General features: G+C 42.5%; 1 protein-coding gene across 1 annotated transcript in view; it reads left to right on the top strand.

Moving 5' to 3' along the window:
• SMOC1 (SPARC related modular calcium binding 1) overlaps positions 1–23347 on the top strand; it is a 123843-nt gene that overhangs the window by 23610 nt on the left and 76886 nt on the right. The window contains exons 2-3 of the mRNA XM_032188002.1: positions 14604–14775; positions 22050–22162. Coding sequence (XP_032043893.1) covers positions 14604–14775; positions 22050–22162 — 285 coding nt within the window. The remainder of the gene's footprint in view (positions 1–14603; positions 14776–22049; positions 22163–23347) is intronic.

The following is a 23347-nucleotide window of genomic DNA, read 5'->3' as shown; positions in this document are numbered from 1 at the left end:
AAGGAGGGGAGGAGCTGGCATGGTGGTGAGGGATGGGAATGAACCAGCAGCCTGGCACGTGAATAAACCCTGGAGGAAGATGCTTGGTGCATGAGCTGGTAACAACACTTGTATCTCCAAGATGTGAATGTAATTGCTAAGGAAGAATCTTTCAGTGTTGATTATGGCAGTGGTCTTTCTGTGCACAAGAGCCAGCACACCTCAGCTGGGAGGAGCAGAGATGGCTTAAGGTTTTCTCAAAGGTTTCAGTGTTTTCCAAGTAGGTACTGGAAGAGAGCTGATTAAACATATAGGACCTCTCTGAATCTAAGGGGGTGAGAGTTGAAAGGGAGCAAAGTACAAGAGTGAGGAACATTGTCTGGATACAGAAAGACTTGAGTAGAGAAATGTATGGTACTACTAGCCATGGCAAAGTTCAGCCAAAACCAAGACCAGCAGTAATAACCTGATGCAGTCACGCTAGTGTCTTTACCAGTAGACATGTTTTAATTTTCAAGGGTCAGTGAAATCTTGTAGCTAGGCCAGGTATGCAGCCATTTCTTGTGCACCTACAAAGCCAATTCTTACGTGACTGTCAGCCTGATTTCTTCAATCAAAACAGACATTCTCTATTGGGTAGCAGTTGCCCTAAACTAAATTAGCATCTGCCTGGAGTCCTATCAAGCAACATAAAATTAGTTTTGCTAATTCTTCCCTTCCTATTTGTATGGCTGAATTTCACTGGATTTCTCTCAGACTCAATTCCCCCTCCAATCATCTCTTACCTCCAGATATGGACCAAGAAGCTTGTAAGATCTGTGATGATGCATTGTTCTACATGTCAAGATTATTTTTTTTAGGTAAAAGTAGGACTTTGCAGTGCTTTCAAAGACAGCTGCTGCCTGGAATAACTCTTCAGCCTGAAGTTGCTGAGCGCAAGGGAGGAGAGAGGAGAATGGTGGTGGCTTTTTTTTTTTTTTCTTTTCCCTTCTCCTTTCTCCGGAACAGGCTACTCTTCAACCAGAATATCCCTGACAGCTAGTTGCCCTGGATGCTTCTGCCTTGCTAGTAGTCTTGCTACTATTTAGATATCACTGAGCTACTTCTTGGGGTGTGGATGACAACAGCCATGGCATGGGCCTTTGTTGCTATCTACTACATTATTATTATTATTATTTTTTGACAGACCTCTGGAGTCTGCAGCACTTTGCAGCTGTGGTGACTAGAGCTTTCCTGAGACTTAGCTTTGAGCAGGGCGAGGGAACATGATTTGCTAGTTTCTTGCTTCTTGTTTAGATCAGAAGCTTGTGCTGTAATTACTACATGGGAGGCTGTAGGTGGATTGGAGAAAGGATTAGAGATACTTCATCTCCCTTGTTCCCTGCCAGTGTGTTAGCTTGCCTGCTATGACCTCAAGCAGTATAGTAGTACCACATGAGCAATAAGCCCTTGCGTTGTAGTATTCAGTGACAAAGCAAGCCCTGCTTCTTCTAATCCTTCCTACTGGTGCCTCTTTATTCTTTTGGGGTTCATCTTTATATAGGCTTTATTCCAGGCTGTTAGGAAGGAGGGACATCCACCAGTGAGAAGAGCAGTCTTGATCAATGGGGCCAGAAAAACAAACTCCTTCAGGTGAGGTCGGGCACAGCAGCTTCTTATGTTCCAGAAGGTGTGAAGAAAGAAAAATTGCTCAGCGTTGTTTGAAAGAGGCTCCCAGTACTCCTCCAGATGCGGTGGTGATGTGAGCACTACTCTTCATAGTTTGGGGAAGCTGAAAAAAAACTAAACCCTGTATGCAGAAGCTGGTATCACCAACTGCTTTAAGTCTGTCAACTAAAAATGTAAGTTTGGTCTTTGTCCACTTCGAGAAGTCTGACCAGTGAGTCCGAGTATGTGTTTGTACTGAGGCCAGGTCTTAGACCAGACTGAAAGAGATCCAGAAAATCTGAGGAATCCAGATAAAGCCACAGCTGTTTTGCCATAGCTTTCTCAATAACATTCCCTGAAAAGGAAGATGAGAGAGTGCAATAATCTTGCCCATTATCTGTGTCAAGGATTTATTGTTCAAAGGTTTCATATTTGCTTATATTAAGACTGATACCCTTCTCCCTTCAGGGAGGCAGACAGCAAAAATAGTCCAATATATATGTTAGATTTTTGTTTAGCTTTCACTAGAGACACAAATACAAATAGCACAAAGTTAGCTGAGTACTTCCAGAACCCCAGTGAGTGCAACTGGAAGAAGGCTAACCTGGTGAGTTCTGCGTGAATTTGGGCTAGAGGTGACTACTTCTATGACCTGTCAACCCTGGACAGAAGAACTCTAGGTATGAAGGTACCCTGTTGGTGTTGACAGCTTTTGACTACAAGCATCTTAGTGACGGTGAAAGTTCACTTCACTTGTGTTTAAGGGACAATACTGTAGAGCCAGAAATACTCCAAAACTTATTTCTTTGGGAAAAAAGGAAATTGTCTGTCTCTCGCAAAAAAGGAATCTTCATGAGTATTTTGCAGCTTTTCACCTAAGTGTGAAAAATAGTTCAGCATAGCTGGAATCAACCTTTCCTCCAAGCTGAAAGTAAACAGACACTAAAGTAAACAGTCCCGTAGTACAAAACGTGAAAAAGCTGTCAACCTGAGAGAGTGAACAGCCTGTATGAAGATCAGTCACTCTCTAATGTCATCATTAATCCCCACATCTGCTTGGATGTGGGGATTAAGGATGTGTATAACATAGCGGGGTGAGGGGAAGGGATGCAGTATGATGGGAAAGGAATTTTGTAGTTTACAGGAGAAGCTCATACCAACAACCTGGGGCAGTGTCAAGATGCTTGTAAATGCTTCTTTTGAAGACACCTTTATCCTAGCTTCCCTTCCATTATTTAAAAACTGAAGGCCTCAGGAGTCTTTGAGCAGCAAACCCTGACAGGTTAGTGATGACCCTTGCAGAGTTTGGTGGGGAGGAAGGGTTTCTGCTGGGAACATCTTATGAACCATGTCTCTCACTTCAGTACTGAAGATGCTCTTGACCTGTGTGAAGAGCATGTCTTGCTAATGGAATAGCAACGTTGCTTGGTAGTTCACCACAAGTGATTAAAATGAAGCCTCTTACTCCCAAGCCATCAGAAGGCATGTGAACTCTGTACTTGAGCAGGATAGGAAGCCTTGCACACTAACTGCTTGTCACTTTGAAGTGGCATTGCGTAGTTTGCACTAAGTGGCAGTGCTGGAGCTATAGTAATGCTTGACCTGTTATGTGCTTTTCAAGTTTATTGACTGGCATCTAAGTTACTGCTGCAACACTTAAGAAAAACACAATTGTAAAGGAATCCTGTCTGCAGAAATCCAAAAATGTCGTTACTCCTCAGTGTATACACTAACACATTTCTGAACGTTGTCTGTCCCTGACAGCAGAGGATGGAATTAAAGCCAACAAGGATCCTTCATTCTCGCCTTGCACAAGCATTTTATCTTAAAACTGTCTTTTGTAGCTTTTTCAACTCCTGCAGTAGCCAGTACATATCTTGTCTGTTATGGAAAGCTTGTTATCATATGTTTGCATGGCCATATTAAGAGACTTTTTTGAGGTGGGAACTTTAATTTAATTAAAGCTGCATATTGGCAGAGCTGAAGTTCATGTCCTGAGTCTTGTACTCACAGCAGGTTCTTCCATTTGTGGCCCAGAAAGACTCCAGGAATGGGGAAAGCTTCTCTGTTACTGCCTGTACATGTACGGTGCCAGGGAGCTCTGACTGCCTGACGGTCCGAGGAAGCATTGTCCAGCACGTCATTCACACAGAGGGCTAAACTCGGCGGGTGGTTACCCATACAAAACTGAGGGAAGCATTTGGTTTAAATGCAAGAGGAAAGATGAGAAATATTGTAAACACTGTAAAATACAATGCAAACAGAATTGCAGAACAAAGTAATAAAACAATGACTCTTTCCCTTAGGGAGTTAGGAGAAAGAGTTTATTTTTCCTGACTTTTGACAGGAGTTTCAGTTCTGTTTCATATATCCTTTCCTGATTCTTTCCCTCTTGCTCTAAATTCCTGGCTGGCATATTTCTTTTCATAGCAGACAGGACTACTTTGTTCTGAATTTAAACCTTGCCTTAGATTAATGTATCTGTTTAGGTCAGTGTAGAATCCCCTGAGGCAGGTATGGCACCTGAAGCAGTGACTTTTAAGAAGTCACGCCTGGGATCCTTATGGTAACAAATGCATCTACTGGAGGGCTATTCTGAAGTGCTGACCTACAACAGCAAGAGTTAAGATTGCTAAATGGTATGTATTTCGGTAGTATGGTTTGACTTGTAAAGCTCAGTCTTTGAAACCACCTGTCTGCAGCTCAGACCCTAGGAGTCTGAATGTCAAACATGTTTGGACTGTGGATGTCACTACTGCAGTGTTTCCTGGAAGGAGCAAAGAGGATCTCATAGCTATTAACTGAGCAGTTAATAACTTCTGCTGATGAGAATGTGTCTCTACTGTTGCCTCTTAATCCATAGGCTGAAAGTCAAGGGATGAGTCAGCCTCTAAGATGCCAGGAAAAAAAACACCTTTATTTGTAAGAGCTCTGGAATAAGGTTAGCCATAAATGTGAGAAAGCTGTAGCTTTCGCAGTACTGGCAATGTGAGTTACTCTGAATTTAGCAGGGGAACATGATCATCTGTATTAACAAAGTGAAGTTCCTGTCTTTTCAGTTTCACAGTTTTTGATGCTTCAGAGGAGTAATAGACTAAATAAGGGCAACCTCCCTGTATAGCTGATGAGGTCAGGACCCTGTGGAAAATCTCTGGAGATGCAAAGGTCTCCCTTCTATAGAGGGAGACCTGTCAAGACAGCTATGTTCCCAGGCAGAAGCAGTAATAGAGCTTCAGATGCTTTGGTGTTGAAGTGTTGATGATAGTAAGTGCGAAGTCAAGTGTAACGCAGAGAACCCCCGATGCATCCACCTTCCACCGAGAGTTATCTTTGGTTAATCATTGTCTTTGGATTGTGTGGAGGTAAGTATATAGTTAAGAAAAGTGAACTCTTTAACGTTCACAGCACCTCCTTTTTCAATATTCCTCCTGTGCACTGGAATGTCAGACTTGGCATTCAGTTAGTGTACCTCTGCTGATGGGCAGCCAGCCCTTGCTGGGTTTGAACTAATGAGCTCAGCTATTTCTAATATCTACTTCTTGGTTCTGCTGTTGGCAGCAACCATAATGAAGGCTGGGTGCCAGCTTCAATTTGAAAGACTCTTTGAGTGTTTTAAAAGAATTGAGTTAAGAAGGACTGAAACTTGTAGGGCTATAGTGTTTTAATGGGTGGCATTTTCAATCCTGGAAGATGTACATGAACAAAGCATTTGAACTCGAAAGAATGCCCTTGTACAGTTGTATTTCCATTGGAGCTGAACTCTAAAGATATGTCTGCCTACCTGTGCGTGTAAAATCGTTTCTCATCTCTTTTCATGTGATGATCTCCTAGCAGCAGAGTAGAGCAGTTCCAGAGATGAGTCGTCTTCATACACCTGATATGTTTTTTTTTTTTTTTTTTTTTTTTTTTTTTTCCCCGTAGTGTTTAATGCATGTGGTCATCGCTGAAGTGAGATACTGGATGCGGTATAGACCGGACAGTGGTGACAATCTAGAGATTTTCCAGCTTGACATATGCTCAGCTGTATCTGTTTTGCTATGTGTGCTTAACTAATATGCATGCTAAAGGGAGTTAGTTACCTAGAAGATAGTATTCACAAGTTTAAAAGCAGTGAAAGTCTGGTAAAACTTATTATCTACTTTTTGCAGTGCAAGGTGTCTGCAATGAAAAGTAGGTTTTGTTTTTTGTTGGAGAGAATGAGCGATGGAAGGAGAAAATGTTTGTGTGTTTTCTGTCTTGCCAGTTTGGGATGTTTAGAAAGCTTATCAACTGCCCTGGAGACTCCATTTAGAGCAGGCTCCCTGCTCTTCAGCAATAACACTGTGGAAAGAAAGGGCAAAGTAATTCTATTTCTTGAGATAAAGAAAGGATGAGACTGTATTTAAGAGAAGGGTGGTTGGATGAGTTGTCAGGTTATAAAGACAAATTTTAAGGGCATTTGGAATTAAAGGGAAGCCTTTTATAGCTACCAGGCTGCTGATGGAAACTCAACAGAGAGCTTTTACTTCAAGTAGATTCATTTAAGAATGCTTCAGCAAGACTTGTTTGTAATTGGACGTGCTTGCAGCTGATGTGCATCCTCACGTTACATAACAGACTTGTGTAATAAACACATATGAAATAAAGGGTCTTCAACCCTTTGAGACAACTTTGGCACAAGGCAGGAGCATTGCTGAACAGTATTAGTGTAATGTTGGAAACTCCCATGAATAAAAGATTTGAAATAAGTTCAAGGGAAGGGTCTTAAAGTGTTCTTGAGCAGTAATAGATCCCACAGAGGTTCTAATGGAATTATTAGGAAGGAAGTAGTTACAGATGGAGGGGAGGATTACTGTAGATTACACAGCTTGATCTAACTAGGTGAACTATCATCTAACATTTCAAGAGTTTGTAACCAGTGACCCCTTAACTTGTCCATGCTGTCTGCAGTACTTCAAGCTTTTTCAGATGGGTAGAGGGCATTCCTAGGACTGACTGTAGCCATTCCTACTACGTACGGGTGATAAATGGGCACAGGAAAGTATTCTTTCACAGCCACTTTCTGCATTCACCTGGGCAGTGTAGCCCATACACAGAACTCTGCAAAGCCTGGAGCTGACACTTAGTTTTTTTTACATGGTGGAGTGTAAAAAAGCATGAACTTCAGTCTCCACCGCGATTCAAGAGATTTAGGGGCGAGAAGGTTTGCTCCAGATCTTGAAGAACATATGCAGTAGTTTAAAGCACTCGTCTACATGAAAGCCCTCTTATGTAAGGATAGGGAATGCTTTGGGCAAAAAGCTTGCTTGAGATACTGCCCTCTCTTAAATTGTATACCTAATGACAGTGCTTCAACCCTGCTGCTTTCCTGAGATCTCCTGAGTTTCTTTTGAGGAAAATATGCCCCCGTCCAGTGGAATAGCTGACTTCTCACCTTCTAGTGACAGCACAAAATTGTAATCCTGCTATATTTGCTAGGGGAAAAGAACAGTTTCGACTATCATTATGACAAACTGAAGTAGGGGATAGAGTTTCTCAAAGGAGGCCAACTTGGCATAAGTTACGTAGGATAATGTGTTGAAGTCTGGTTTTGTTTTTGAGTTATACTGAAGAAGCAGAGGACTCCCTAAACCAGACAGACTGGATTGGGTTATTAAACAATACATTTTATTAAAGACAAGATTCCACCTTTATGTCAGTGGAAGTTTTGCCATTGTTTCCTTTGGGACCAGAAATGCATTTCTTGACTACGCAAACATCTGGATTTTCTATCTGATTCAACATATATATATATATATATATATATATATATAGTAGCAAAGTTAATGAGAAGAAATAGTCCAAGTTAAACATACCTTCTCTTGTCAATGTGTTTGACAAATTAAATTTAATCTTAAATTTGTTCTAGGCTTGCATGTCATCTTGGCTGCAAGAATAATCTGACTGGGAGAGTGAGCTTTGACAGAAGCTGAAGTAATGTTATTTCAAAGGAATTAAATCAGTCTCTACCTTAATATTGCCAAACTTACTACTAAGGCTTAAAAGTCATGTTAGAAATAGAAGACTTGAGCAGAAATTTCTATTTTGTGTTCTCAAGATTTTTCCTCCAGTGTTCGGTTGATCAGCATTCTGATCTGGGGTACAATGTGCTTCAACAAACTAGATGCTTACAGAAGTAAAATAACAACAAAAAAAAAGTGATAAGAGGCACGTGGGTAAAAATTCTGTGGAAGAAGAGAGAGTTTTAAAAGCTTAAATGAACTTCATGTTCTTTGTCTCATAGTTTGGTACTTTCCTTCCCACAAGTCAGAAGTAGTTAAGGAGTTGTGCTTATTGCAAAAGCTTGCACCTCAAAAGCAAGAGATACCATTTTAAAAGGTCACTTTCTCACTGCAGTGTTTTTTGTTGTAAAACAATAAAAACGCACACAAAATCTCCCCTCTCAAAAAAAAAACCAAAACAACAAAGAAACAAAACAAAAAACAAAAACACACCAAAACCACTAAAATGAAAAACTACCCAATAAACAAAAAAACAGCAGAGATTCTCTGTTACAGTTCAAATTCTAAGGCTTTTCTACTTAACTATTTGTAGGTGAGCTCTTTAAATACTCTCTTTAGAAAATTTTGTTGGCTCTCGTACCTTATCTTCTAAAAGTAGAGTACAGCCTCTTCGTCATGTTTTTCTCTAAGCTGATTCCCCAAAACACAGTGTTATTTCCCTAGCTAGAAGTCTTCTAGCAGATGAAGCACAATACTTGACCACTTGTAGGGGCTTGCACAAAACAATAGGGGGGAGGGGAGATTGCTGTAGAAAAGCAGGGTTTCTAGCCTGTACGGGGAAAAAAAAAAAACCTTGAATTTAACTCATACAAATACATACCGAGTTTGTCTGCTTTGTGGTGTGATCCCATATGTTTGCCCAGCCTTCACCATCCTTAAGCACTGGCTGTGTGCTTTGAACCTATTCTTGTTTGCACAGCTGGGGGCTTGGGGTTGAAATGTAAGTGGTGCTTTAGCTTAGGCTAGACTCTAAGCTTTGCAGGTGGGATGACTCAAGGAATATAAGTATTGCAGTGTCCTTCTCGTAAGTCCCTTCTGTCTGAGGAAGGATCTGAGCCTGTTAATGGGTATCATAAATAAAAAAAAAAATAAATAAATTACACAACTGGCTTCTTAGGAAGCTGCCTTTGAAAGCTTTTTATTTTTTATTTTCACCCCACCAGATGGGTTCTGAGGCTGAAGGCTCTGGTTAGCTGGTGGGAGCCATGGTGGTTCTGGCTGGCCGGCATCTACCTGCAAGCCATGCTAGGCCTCTCTCTGCCAGAGTTTCTAAGGCTTTCAGGCTTTCTTTCTCTCTTTCTAGAAGCCAGATGCTTTGAGTCTCTGGCTTAGAGCGTGATCATTGACACCTTTGAGGGTTGCTGGTTCCATGGCAGGAAACCTGGCTGAGCTCCCACCCCGTGGCTGAGGTGCTTGGGCCCTGCGGGCAGCCTGCCATGGGGCTGAGCCCCCCTGCGATTAACACGGGGCCTCGGCTCCAGCTCTGCCTCCAGTAAGGCTGGTTGCACCGGTTGGGAGCCTGAAACCAAGGCATAAATCTGTAAGGTTGAAACCAGGAAATGCGAAATGATACTTTCCAACAGCAATAAAAATGTCCAGAATTTGTAGTCTCTTCTAGTGTATAAAATGGTATGGGTTTCCCGGGAAAGTCTCTGGGAAGGACTTGAGACAGGCCAGTCTGATTGCTTAGACAAATGGGTGGGTGCCCCGAGTGGTGTGAGCGTGCCTCGATTGATCACTTTTTCCAAAGGTGTGTTCTGGGGATCTTTAAACTTGCAGTCTGGCAAAGCTGGAGTAGGCCATTGCACATGCCGTTTCCTCTCTCTCCCTACTTATTTTTTCTATCCAGCAGCCCGCGCTAATCTGAAGCAAAGTTGCTAAATAGCTGAGGCACCTCAGTTTTCAACTGCAGCGGACCCTTGTCTTCTAGATTTGTTTCTTAACAGACTTCCAGTTTCTCACATTCACGTCACTTGTGTCCCTTGCTCCCTCTTCCCCCAAAGCTTTGCGAAAGCACTTTGCTCTGACACTGCAATGCTATGGCCATTTCTCCTCACCCCCATCACAAAGGGCTGAGCTGCTCTGTTTGTGCTTATAATGTACCCAGATGGTGAATAGAATGAGTGACCACCAAGCTCATTTTCACTTGTGGGGTCAGACCTTTCTCCGCTAAATAACACAAGTGTTCCCAGCTGCTGTGCAGCTGCAGGGAGTCTGCTTTCCTTCACAGGCATTAAAAACCCTTTAATCAGTGTTTGTTGTTTGTCAGCAGTGGTGTTGAGGTGTGGAGAAAAAGAACAGATATGCTTTGTTGGCAAAGTTAACTTTATTCTGACCTCTTATCTTTCCTTTTTCTTTTCAAGTCTGAAGAAGCAGAAAGTAGTTTGGGAAGTGGTTTCCGCAAGCACCTGTGTAAATGTATTTGCTGAAGGAGGAGGTTTATACCCTTATACAGATACTGCATTTGACAGAAAAAGATGCTCAGAGAGCTGCACCGAACTGGAAGCTCTCTAAGGGAGGGACTCTCAGACTGATTGGTGTGGGAACTTCAGGTTCCCTTAATGTAAGTGAATGCTACAAAAATACAAATATTGGTGCATAATTCTAGTGTTACTTATGCTTATTTTAGTATAGAGTCTGTGTTTAAGAAATACTATTTGTAACGTGGTCAATTTTAACATTTTCCTGGAAAATAGGTTCTTCCTGCCAGTTCTTTTTTTGTTGTTGTTTTTTGGTTCTGCTTTTAATAGGTCTTCCCCCATGGAGGGAAAAGGACTGGTAAGCCTGTGACTCCAGTCCCATTTTTTTTGGATGTAATTTGTTCTAAGAAAATGAGAGCACAGGTGTCAAGAAGAGGCTTCGAGAAATCTCAGAGAAGATACGTGTAGTTATTTCCCTCTTTTTTCTAGATGAGGATTTGTACAGCTGGTGCTGCACACTTGTTCACAGGGTTACTTCTTCTCTGGGTGCAGAACTGTTTACGTTGTGTGTCCAGCACCAAGCACACCTCCACGCGTGTTGATTCTGTTGTTGGCAAAACCTGTTTGTGTGGACGTCCTGAGGCGGTTAGGACATGAGGCTTTGATTCTGGCTTCCAGGGTGATGATAGGACAGTCTGCGAGAAGTTAAATCCCTTATCTCACTGCTCTCTGAAGGCACCTGAGATTCACAGGACTGCATTGGTGATGTTTGAGGGTCAGTGGCCAGGTGTTAGGGTACCTCATGCGCATCTGCCTGTCTCAGCAGTACCTCCTGCAGCAACTGAGGGGCTCTCCTGGAGCAGGGCTGTGCTTCTTGGGGGAAAAAAAAAAAAAAAAAAAAAGCGTCTGCTTGCTTGAAATGGGGATGAAGAACTGGGAACAAGTCACTTTTGAATTGTAGCCCTGATTGTGACAGTGATAGATTTGATTGCTCTCCTTGCTCTCTCACTTGTTTCCCTCCCCAGGTGGGCAGACCTATTTCAGCATTCATCCAGTGTTTTTCCTCTGCTCGTTGCTGAGGCTACTAACAAAGGAGTGCGGTTGTCCTGCTCTCAGAGAGGCAGAATGCAGGAAAGAAAATGTGTGCTGGGCAGGAAGGGATGGACGCTTGAGATAAACTAGTACCTTAAATAACTGTGGATGCGATGTGGTGATGATTAGCAATGTTCATGTGACAGAAGCAGAACTGGTGGGCAAAGAACTTCCATTTTATTACCTGAAAGCTGCCAGGGCTGCCAAGCCAAAGAAGGGCTCTGAGCCATGGTGAAGCAGGTGTCCTGCAAGGGGGAGTTTTTGAAGCCCTACGGGAATGTCTCCAGGAGATGCAATCTTCCTGGCACTGCTGGCTGATCACATGAAGAGGACCCTGATCAGACAGGCACGATCCTGGATCCTTCTGGAAATTAATGCAAACTTTTACAATTAAAATCTAGTCGAACAAAACAAGCACCATCTTGTGCAACTACGTAAACCATAAACTTTTTTTGGCAAGGCAGGTGTGGCATCTTCAGTGCCTGGAAAGCACCTAACGCTGTGTGGGATCCCTGCTGTAATCCAAATTACAAATGCTAAAAAGGCTTTGATATTTTTTTTATTTTTTATTTTTTTATAGAGTGGTTCTTGGCTTCGTTTGGGTAGGCAAAAACTTCATAGAGACTGCATTGGGGCATGCTGCGTGTTTCCTCAGGCCCTCATAATTAATCAATGTCGAGCTGTTCCTTCCCATCCCTCTGTAAGGAGAGGCACCCGTGGAAAGCTGCTCCATAGCTTTGGCTTTAGCTCATTTGTATGGGCTGCCTGTAAGCAGCTTTATATTCCTCATGTATGCCCCCTCTGGGAGCAGGGGCTGCCCTGTCCCTTATGGCCCTTTGGCAAGTAGTTTGGTGCAGGCGACAGAAGGCTTAGGTGAGTTTTTGTGATACACACTGAGTTTTCAATATGTTTGCAGCATGGTTTGATGATGGAAATTAATATTCTGTTTTTTGGTGCTCTTCTGGAAGTCTCTGATATGTGGGACTTGGTTTCTGACACGAGGAGCTGCAAAAACTGCTTCATGCTGGTATCTCAAGTCCTCAAAGCCATGCTAAATGGCAAATACGTCTGTTCCTTCTGAAGCAGAATGGCTTTGGTGTTTAACTGAGTGTTTAACCAGTGTGTGTACCATACAGTTCTGTCAGTTCTGCTTTAAAGTCTGTTTATATAGACAGCTGAGAAGCCTTGCAAGTCTTTGAGAAAGAGTCTCTGACACTGCACGTTGGGAGGGAGCTTCAGCATCATCAGCCTGCTGCTTTTTGGTGCGTGTTTACAGTCACTGCGCCCTGGGGGCTGCAGAAAGATGTGGCTGCACCCAGAGAGCAATTCCAAGCTCGCTTGTGGTAGTCCAGCCCCTGACAAGAACTGGGCAAAAATCTGGTCGAACTTTACAGTGTTTTTATAGTCTAGTCCAGGTCTCTATAAACCATTTAAAATTGCCTTCAGGTTTAAATTTTCCAATTTCCCATTTGGAACAGGTGTTGCCAGGTTATAGAAAGTGTTGCAGAAAAGGAACAAAAACATTTTAAAAACTCTGCTGTTACAAATTTTGGCAAGTCTCTGACAGATGAGAATTAAAAAAAAAAAAAAGTTTGCCCCACCCAAATTAAAACAAGTGCAGACCTTGCTTACTTTTCCCAGCTGTCATGTTTAAATAGGGTTTTTAGTATTGCATGAGTTTTCAAAAGACTCAGCAGTATAGAAGGTAATGTGTTTTCATACGAAAATATTCAACTTCTCAATTGTTTTTCATCTTGCTTAATTGGGGGGCAGGGATGAAATTTTTTTTTTTTTTTTTTTTTTTTTTTACAAATGTCAAAAAATAAATTTCTGAGATGCACGTTGCTGGGATGGTTAAAAACCAACCCAAAGCAGGCTTGAGGCAATGTTTTTTCAACAGCTTTAACCTCAAAGCAGGGAGCAGACAGCTTTGTAGGCAACTGTGAGACCAAGGTGATTATGGCCGTGACTCACACTTCCCTGTAAGGCATCCAGCTATCAACACGCTTGGCGAGCCGTGGCTGTGTGCATGCAGGCAGGGTGTCAGTCGGTGCCCCCTTGCCAGCCAGCTCCCAGCTGCTGAGCTCAGGAGTGCTCTGACAGCAAGCTGGGGGGGTAGCGGCGTGCTAGAGAGCAGCTCTGATTCCCTCGGGCTCACGAGAGGCTTCAGAGATGGAGCTTGGGAAGGGGAAGTGCCGCGCTGGTTTAACTTTCCTTCCCCGTTCCTTCTTAATCCTCGTGGGACTTGTTTCAGGAGTCCCGTGAAATCTTCCTGCGAGCAGGTGGTTGAGTTTGGGGAGTAATTAAGGGTCTGACTGTCAAACCACTAAGTAAGGCAGTGAAAAGGGCTGCTGCTGTAACGTCCTGTTGAAACTGCATTTATGGAAAGAGGACTGATAATCAGGGTCCTCAGCACGGACTTGGGAAAGAGACCTGGGTATCGCTGTAGGCAGCTCAGGGTGCAGCTGAGGGCACAACAGGAAAGTACCACCACATGTAGGGCTTTGCAGGCTGAGAAATGAAAGGTGGGGACTCATCCATATGTGCATTGTGGGATTCAGCATCTCCAAAAGATAAGGCAGAAGCCAAGGTGACTTCACTGCCGTTTCCCTTTACTGATCATGGGATGGAGGACATCATCTGAGCAAGGAATTGAGGGACTGACAGGAAAGGAGTGACGAAAACCAGGCTGCATCCGAACTGAATGCTCAGAAGAAGAGGCATTCAGAAAGATAGCAAGAACAAACCTTCTGAAGGGAAGCAGTTTTTCACGTGGTGTGCAGTAGGGTCCTGGGATGCATGGATGCAGTTGTCAGCTTGGCAGGATGACATCGGAAAGGAGCAAAACATGGCCTTGGGAACGTGTAGGTATGCTGTTGCTGGTGGTATCCACAGATGATACATGTATAAGCAATGCTTTAAAAAACAAATAACTGGTAACATAAAGCTGGCCACATCCGTGGTTCAACTACCAGGGCCAATCTTGATAGGTTATCTGGGTTCTTCCATCCTTGGTGATGAGTTCCCTGCACCTCTAACTAGCGTTGTCTAGGACCAGATCCTGTTTGCGGCGGGGCGCTGGGTGAGCTGGGCTGATGTGACTCAGTATTGCCCTTCCCGTGTGGGTTTTGTTTGGCTTTGCACAATTTGTGTTTTCAGAGGTGAGGCAGAGTGAGTAATGTTTCCCTTCTGTTAAAGAAAATGGAACGGCAAAGACCGTTATTTTCTTTAAAAGATATAAGTGTTTCATTTTAGGTTCCCTTCAGGCAAAGTCAGCTCTGGTAGGCAGCTTGAACTGCGTTATGGAGCACATTGCTATTATCATAAAAACAAAATATGCTGCACTGTGTTTTGGGAAATTAAACAACCCCCTTTTTTTTCTCTCCCACTTTCCCTCCTTCCTTTCTTCGCTTCCTTCCTTCAGTTTTTAATCAGCGACCGTGACAGAGACCCTCAGTGTAACCTGCATTGCTCCAGGTCCCAGTCCAAGCCCCTGTGTGCTTCTGACGGCAGGACGTACGAGTCCATGTGCGACTACCAGAGAGCCAAGTGCCGGGAAGCGAGCCTGAGTGTGACACATCGGGGCCGGTGCAAAGGTAGGTGGATTTCAAACACCTTCGAGTGGAGGAGTGGGAGCCCTACCGACTACCAGACTATTTTTTTTTGTTTAGTACCATGCTCTGTGAGTAGTGATTTAAACTATGCATTAAAATGAATATGGTATCTGAGTCTGGGGTGTAGGTGGCAGGAGCAGGAACCAACAGAATTATGAATGAAAGGAAGCAAAGGAGCCAGAAAAGCCAGGAAAAAAAAAAAAAAAAAAAAAAAAAAAGGGCCCAAATGTGCGTCTATGGAGCAGAAGGGGCTGGCTTCATGGAAATGCCCAGTCAAATCCTGAAGGAGATCTTCCTTGCTGCCTGTATCAATGAGAAACTGAGATACCTTTGAGTGGTAGGAATGTGCAGCAGGGAAGAACATCCAGGCACATTAGGTGAGTATGTCTGAAAAAAGACCAGCCAGCCTTTCTGTGCTGAGCACAGAATGTGTGCAAGTCTTTACATGGCCTCTATTTTGCTTCTCTGCTGTTACATATTTACTTAGAAGTAAGGATATTGTCTTACTGAGAGACAGTATTCTTACTGTCTCTCAGTTCGTCTTTTCTTCAGCATACCCTAAAGTTGAAGTTGCATCTTTTTTATTTTAGGATGTTGGTGTCTTGTCACACAAATAGTTTGCTTCTGCAGTGAAGTGAAAAATTGTTGAGTGCGTTTTCTGGGAGCACAATTGACTTAGGGCAGATGGCACAGATGTTTTTAGCAATTGGTTAAAGTGACAGAAGAAATTCATTAAAATCCCTGTGGAAGGATAAATAGGCATATGTTTAAGTCTAAATTGTTTATGAAAGGTTTTGTTTTGTTTTTCTACTATAAAAATGCATTTTTAAATTGCTGTCAGAATTGCTTGTTCTAAACTGGAAATCTTTTTTTCAATGTATTGACAAATGTTATAGTTTAGGTGAATTATGAGCATGACAGCAAATATTGCTATGTTTTAAATGGTTTGGAAAAAAGCTTCCTTGTATGTTTATTCTTGCCACTGCTGATTTGCTTTATGGTAGCTTTTCTCCTATAGCAGAGTGGTTTAAATAAAAACAACAAAAACAACCCACCCCAATTCCATGGCTGATATTGGCACACAAACTGGCACTGTTCAGTTGCTTAAATCATAAGATCTGTAATGTGTTACAGCTCGTGTGCAAAAGTGTCTGTTTTTGGAAATGGAGAAAATGTTGATTGCAAAACTGTACAGTCTAAAGACTTCCAAAGAAATAACTAAAGGATTTTTTTCTTAAGCACAGATAAAGTATAGACAGCTAAAGTATTAGACAACTGAAATGTTTAGCTGGAAATGCTTATGTTCTCCTTCCTTTTTCCCCTTACACTGTGTTAACTGTACAGCACCTAATGACCTGGGAATGTTCGACAACTGCAAGTCTTGCTTTTAAGCCACCGTCTAACAGTCCAGTGAAACCTTGGGAAGTAGAAACATTCTTTTAACTATCACATTCAAATTTAATTTTGCTGGTAACTTCTTTGTGTGCTGTTATGGAAAAGTTCTTTTGTTTTTTGAGTTATGCTGGGAATATGACTTCTAGTTGTGCATAGGGATAATTGCTCTTGGCAAATGCAGACAGTGGCAAGACCAGGTGTGTCTAACTACAGGTCTATATTTTGTACCCTCACAAAGAGGGGGGAGGAACCACCAGCAGTGTCTGAGCATCTTCTGCCACTGGGTTTATGCTGAACAGCTTTCATTCCTTCTGCATGACAAAGATGCTCTACAGGGGAACTCCCATAGAACTGGGAAGGATCCCAAGGACCATCCTGGTAGATCCTGTATCCAAGAACTTACCCCTGTGAAATGAGTGCTTTTAACTTGTACTTCCCTCTCCAAGGGGGGAAAGAAAAAATCTAGTAACTAAAATAAGGAAAAGAGGAAGTATCTTGTGGATGGCAAGGCATGGCCCTGCACCCCAGATTACTTCAGGTTTCCAATTTCATGCGCTGATAGCTTGAACTGTGCTGTGCTAAGGCAAGCAGAATGGTTTCCATAGTGAGAACAGAACCTTTTTGATTCAGTTCAGCTTTCTGCTCTCTCTCAAGAAGCTAAGGACCTTTAAAGATGAAATTTTGCCAGCCCTTTGGGAACTATAACTCTTATTCAGCTCTTGCTCCTTGCTAGCTTCCTCATGTGCAATGAAAATTCTCCAGTGGTAAATTATTCCAAACTCTCCTAACCCTTACGCACATATATCACAAAGGGTTACAGATGAGGACTAGCTTTAAATGATCAAGCTATGGCACCTGTGAGAAATGGAGCCTCGCTGAGATTCCAGAGAATAGTTCCAGACGTAGCTGTGTGTAAAATACTCAGCCAAGCACTTGTACCTGGATCTTTTGTCAGCTGGCATCTTAGGATCTTATGTCAAATAACAAATTCTGCCTCAAAACTTTGCAGAGATGTAGGACAAATACTTGTTAAATGAGTCTTGGCAAGCTGTCAATATTGTACAATGTTTTAGGTTATATTGGATATCTGTGCCTTAAAAACACTTAAGTTCTGTGTTAACTGGTTAATTTCTAGGAATTTGCTTGGCCAATTTAATTAAAAAGAAAAAAAAAAAAAAGAGGCGGAGTGTGTCCTAAAGAGAAAACTCTTAGATTTACAGTGGTTGGTTTTAAAAGTGGCGGTACAAGGCTTGTTCTGCAATTACAAGTCCCAGTGCAGAATGAACCTGTCTGTAGGTTACTGGTGGGAGTTGGAACAGGAGTCTTCAGCCCATATTCCAGGGACACCTGTATGAACACAAGTTTTGGCTAACGTGCTGGAAAGGAAGGTCTCATTCTGATTAGTGATGGGTTCTTTGAAGGTAACTTTCCTCCTGTACCCACTGTTCTCATTGTAAGGGAAATGAGGTGCTGAACCCACTCTTTGTTTTAGCTCACTTGCCAGATTCATGTATTTTGCCTTTGAACCTTCTCCCTAGGCAAGGGAGAAAAAAGTGAGGCCTTCCTTGGCAGCAGTGTCAAAATCTGAAATGAGGCTTTCAATCTCTTTGCAAATTTTGGCATGTTTTTAGATATGCTCCAAATAAGTTAAGGAACTCGGGAGCCGCAGCGGTGTCTGGGTGTCAAAGAAGCAGCAAAGTGCGTCAGCAGGGAAGGAAAGAGGCTAGATATTCCAGGTGTAGGACTGGAGTGAAGTGGAAAACAACTGGGAGGGTGGAGAATGATCGACACCATGTGGGACAGATGGGCACGTTTTTGTAGTTGGCTCAGCTTCCATTTTTGTCTCTTATGCAAAGACACAGATCATTGGCTGGAGTAAATGGATACGAATCCGCTGATTTCAGTGTAGCTGGGCTGCTTCATGCCTGATGGGGTCTGGGCTGTGTGTGAGACAGTTACCTAATGTAACTGTAAATAGTTCAAGAGCTGCATTTAGATCAGTTTTTGCCATTGAGCTTTTGATAAAAACAAGGTAGAATTAAAACTAAATAGAAAGGTCTTTGTGGCTTGCTGCTCGTGGTCTGTAGATGTTCTGTTTTATATTGTTAGGATAGCTTAGGTCTTTGTACCAGGATGCTGCGTGGTGTCGGAACTGCCTCTACCTGTTGAAGAGAGGATGCCTAAATTCTTGGGGCCTATTCATGAGCGCACTGTGTATATTATGAGGGACGTGGTGGTCTCGTTTGAATAAACTATTCATGGATAAGATCAACCATGGTAACTAGCCAACTTCATTGCAAAATCCAAAGCTATGTGCACCTGTACTCTGCAGATTAGGCCCCAGATGTCAGGAACATCACGTGTAGTTCAGTTCATGGTTGCCAGCTACCAGCTTGAGAATGAATTTTCTTTAAAAGGCAGCCTTCTGAGCTGCAGTGAATCTGTCCTAAGTTTAAAATATTTAAAGTAAAAATTATTAGACAGCTCTGCATTTAAAAATGGCATCCTCATGTTTTTTCACTTTATTTAGGGGAAGAAGGTCGTCTTTAGTCTGTCTGGACTGTGAAACTGGACTGTATTAATGCCATTCTGTTTTTAGAAGCTTGGTGTTTGATTCTTCTGAGAACATTTTTAAGAAAATAGAAAAAGTGCTGAAACACTCAGTTAATCAGAATGCAGAACAGGGTATGTGAACCTATCGTGTAGCATCAGGCTTTAGTAAAATTTGTAAAGCATCTTACATTTGGGGTGAGCCATTTGACAGCTACTCTTTAATGCTTGGCACTTATGTAATATTTTATATTTTCTAATTAACAAAGCAAAAATAGCAAGGTGAAGTCATCCCACTGAAATCACATGTTGATGTAAACATTATAAAAATACCAGCCCGTGGAGTGAGGAGGAGAAGGATTGACAGTCCTTTTAAAAACAAACTGGTAGATGTTGATATTAAAGGCACTGTTTTTACTGGAACCGACCCGTGAAACGACAGACGAAAAAGATAGCAGTATGCATGCACCTCTCCAGCCAGCACAGTGGGGATGGTGGTTCCAAGTCAAGGCTGTAAAAGGACTGGCATGACCTTTGGAAATCAATGAGGGAGGATGGGAGAAGTAATTAGTGCTGAGCCTTCACGAACAGGAGAGAAATTGTCCATTTTAGCTGTGTGTCAGCAACAATTTCTGGAAGTGACAGCACTTGAGTGAAGGATTGATAGGTGAAAGAGGATGTCACCGCAATGATGAGCTCTTAAATTTTCTGTTGTATCAGTGGTGCGCTACACAATGTGGTCTACTGGGTGACAGCAGGTAGTCTGGTCCATAAAGGCCAGCTAAATTTGCCAGAAAGGGCACCATCACCTTAGTATAGACAGCATGTTTGTATCATCTCAGAGTAAGGGCTTGATTTTGCATGTGTTAGACAAACTGAACAAAAAATCTGAGTTAGGTTTCCTTCTGCCTAGACTCCCAACATCTTTGTGCTACAGGGATACCATGGAGTGTTTGCTCCTGCCAATATGGTGAAGTGTCCCGTTTTGGTTGTGTAGGTACTGCCGCACTACCACTGACATGGGCGCTGTGTGCTTTACACTTCTGCATCATGTTCAGGAGGGAACCTGGGTATGCTTGTCTGCAGTCCTGCATTCTCACACGGAGAGACTAGGAAACACACTTTAATTGTGAATGTGTGCTTTGATTGTCATGTGACATATTTTCAGCTCTTGTTTTTTCACGTACTCTTCTTCTGTGCTCAGATCTCCATAATCTGGGCAGATTTTTTTTTTGCTACTTAGTCGTCTCCTCTGAAGCAGAACTTGAAGGTGTTTTTTAATCAGTTGGCTGTGTAAAACAGGTGTGGCCATACCATCTGGTTTGATAATAACATCTTGTGTCATGCCAAGCAAGATTAGACTCCTAGGCCTGAATGGGAGATGTGCAGGTGATAGTTAGGTGTTCTAGTTACCAGCATTGCCTGGGCTTCCTTTTCAGCCAAAGGAACTAGCATATTTTTCCAGCAGAACCATCCTCTGGTTGAGGTGTGCAAGCAAGTTCTGATAATCTGTTTGCTTTTTCAAGCAAAAATGAAACAAATAAACAAAAAAACATCCTACAGGTTATATCAAGGCAGCTGTAATCAGAAAAAACAAACAAACAAAAAACTGTTTCCCTAAATTTAGTGTAACTTTATTTCAAGAAAGTCTTTCTACTCTGTAATAATCTCAGTCTTTGTATGAGTTTAGGTCCACCTGAGATCAAATCCCCATGTGCAAAGGGCATTGTGCAAACATTGTGCAAATAAGTTACAAGCTAAATTTAAGAGGTATGTAGGATCAGCAGGGACACGAGGTCATAGGTAATGGACTGGTCATCGCTCAGCAGGTCAATGGCAGAACTGATGCAGGCACTCTTGCTTTGTAACCCAGTGCTAAAGCTACAGGTATCTGTGCTGAATGCTATTGCTGTGAATAACGACATTTTTTCCCCAACAGCAGGAGATTGATTTCCATAATTTCAGAAGACTGTGAAATACTTCTTGGGGACTGTGTTAGTGTGATATATTTAATGTGAAATTGTATAGACAAAGTTATCAAACCTGAAACTTAGTCTCTTGTATCATCAGTTGTGTAAAGCTGTCATCTTGAATGCTATTGTCTGTTTTTATCAAAACTTTTCAGGGCATTGTGATTTGTTTCTACATCTAGATGTGCTTAGATAGAAATTGCTTCTATAGCTATCAAGTGCAAAGTCAGTTGATCTGGGAACCCAGCCTGGCTTTTGAATTCAGTGCTGCTATTAAGGATCCTGCTATTGAAGTTCAAGTGATTTGCGAAGCCCAATTTGGGCTCTTCAGGGATCCAGCAGACTTTTTTCTCTTAACCAGTTCAACCCTGATTATTCTCTGTGGTGCTGCTGAAAGATTTGATGATCATATTTTGCAGCTTTTGCACTGAAAATATTTCAGTTGGATTCATGTGGAAAGGAAGGGGGTGCTAGTCCCTGTGTCAGTCCTGTGGAAGCAGATACTTGCTGTTTTTCATTCTAGACTGAATATTGGACCTGTTTTTAAATGCAAACAGCAAGTCAGTCTGTGTCTCTGCAGGGCAGAAGTCTTTCCTTTGACCCATCAGTGTTAGGTTTGTCTGGGTCTATGCCCTGTAACAGTGAGCTGGACCTGGAAGGGGTTATGGTCATGCTACATGCAGCCCTCATATGGAATAAGTGCAGAGCTGAGCTCTTAACCCCTTCAAGCTCTGCTTGTAGAGCAGTGGCAAAGGAACTGATACGAGGAGGTAAAATACACACCTAGCTGTAAGTGCTGGGACTGGAGGTAGAAGGTAGGTTTCAATAAGGCATGGGCAATGGCATGTCTTTAGTTGGGTGACTGGTTGTTTTTGGCATCTAACTGGTAGAGTTGTTCAGAAAAGCTTTGCTGGAGCCATCCTGCTTCCACATTGCTTGCTTCTGGGCCTAAATTATTTGGCTTATGCTTTAGCCATCCAGTTTCAGGCTGTTAATACTAGCATAAACACAGCTTCCTCCAGGAAGACCTTACACTGTGTGAATATTGTGCTCTAGCTTGGAAGAAGCCTCCAGAGCTCTTGGATGATCATAAATAGTATTGCCTAAGGAAATTAGGCAGTTCTTCATTAACTGGGTCAAAGTTGTCTAGCTTTGAATTTTGTCTTTGGAATCATCATTGATAACTCCACAGCTGCCTTTTAAATGTACAGGTAAAGGTTGTTGATGCCCTGTAGTATTATTATTACTATTTTTTTCTCAGCTATATCATGCATCTGGTACCTTTTGAAGATGCCAAGTAGTTATTTGCAATCTAAGTGGGGTTTGTTTCTCTCTTTGTAGATGCTGGCCAAAGCAAGTGTCGATTAGAGAGAGCTCAAGCACAGGAACAGGCAAAGAAGCCCCAGGAAGCGGTCTTCATCCCAGAATGCAATGAGGATGGATCATTCACGCAGGTAAAACTCCTACTGCCTTCCTTTGGCCTGGCTTCCAGAGGCTGCAATGAAGTCACTGATAAGATGTGAGCCAAGCGAGGATGGCAGTGTGGGTACACAGTCCAACTCAGTTACTGAGGCAAAGGTGTTGAAAGCTGAGGGCTTGGTTAACCAGCTAGAAACTTTGGTTCAGTCACCATATGTACCTTAAGGCACGTATGTGTGTAATGGCATCCACCTCCGGTGTAGCAAAAACAAATTTTCTGTTTTGGAAGTTGAAGGAGAGGTCAAGTTTCCTCCAAAGATGAGCTGAAAAGGGCATTGAGGCTCACACAGAATAAAGTGGGCTATGGTTCCTCTGTTTTTACCTCTGCTTCATCTATCCAAAAGGGCGGGAAGGGGGAAAAAAGTGTCCTATTGAGCATCTTCCCTCTGCACAGCACTTGTTAGTGACAGACTCTTGTTTTGTGTACATGGCTTGGTTGTGGTTTGGGGGTCTGGAAGAGAGCGGATGAGAGTTGCTTGGGGGCTTGATTCTTCTGTATTTATTTGCTGGAACTAAATGAAGTGCTGGGTTAAGCTGACTGTTTCATGATGTTGCTTCTCTTGAGAGCAGTTGTGCCAGGCAGGTGTAGCAAAGAAAGCTTATGGTTGGCCTTTGATATTGGTACAAAATCACTAGTCAGTCCTGGCCACCAAGCATCCTTTACAAGTAGTTGAACTGGGCTTCCAACGAAGTTGAAGTTGTGGCAAAAGGAAAGCACTCAAGAAGGAGATTTTGAGAGGAAGAGTAGTCTGCTAATCATAGAATGGTTTGGGTTGGAGATTCCTTATAGATCATCTCATCCAACCCTCATGCCATGGTGATGGGTCATTGCCAAGGCAGGGTAGAAATGAACAGCGATGCTCGTCTCTGTTACCACCAGTGTACTGAGTAGTGTTCCAGTGCTGACTGAACTAGATGTTAAAAATGGTTCATGTGCTGTTCCCTGGCAGGTAGGAGAGGGGTGATGTCTCCTTAGTTTGGCACAGATCTCAGAAGTCCAAATTCTGCATCCCTGGTGACGTTTGCTTTGTGAACTTGGGTAAATCATGTAACACTTGTGCTTTAGCTTCCCTATATCTAGCACTGTTCTAGATATCTTGTGCCCCAGAGAATTCATTAGTTATTGTTGTTTGCAAATTCTTTTGAAGGTTAAAAAAATC

The sequence above is a fragment of the Aythya fuligula genome, chromosome 5, assembly GCF_009819795.1.
Source record: "Aythya fuligula isolate bAytFul2 chromosome 5, bAytFul2.pri, whole genome shotgun sequence".
In the NCBI taxonomy this organism is placed as follows: Eukaryota; Metazoa; Chordata; class Aves; order Anseriformes; family Anatidae; genus Aythya; species Aythya fuligula.
Note: the sequence above shows the minus strand (reverse complement) of the source record. Positions and strands in the feature narration are given on the sequence as shown.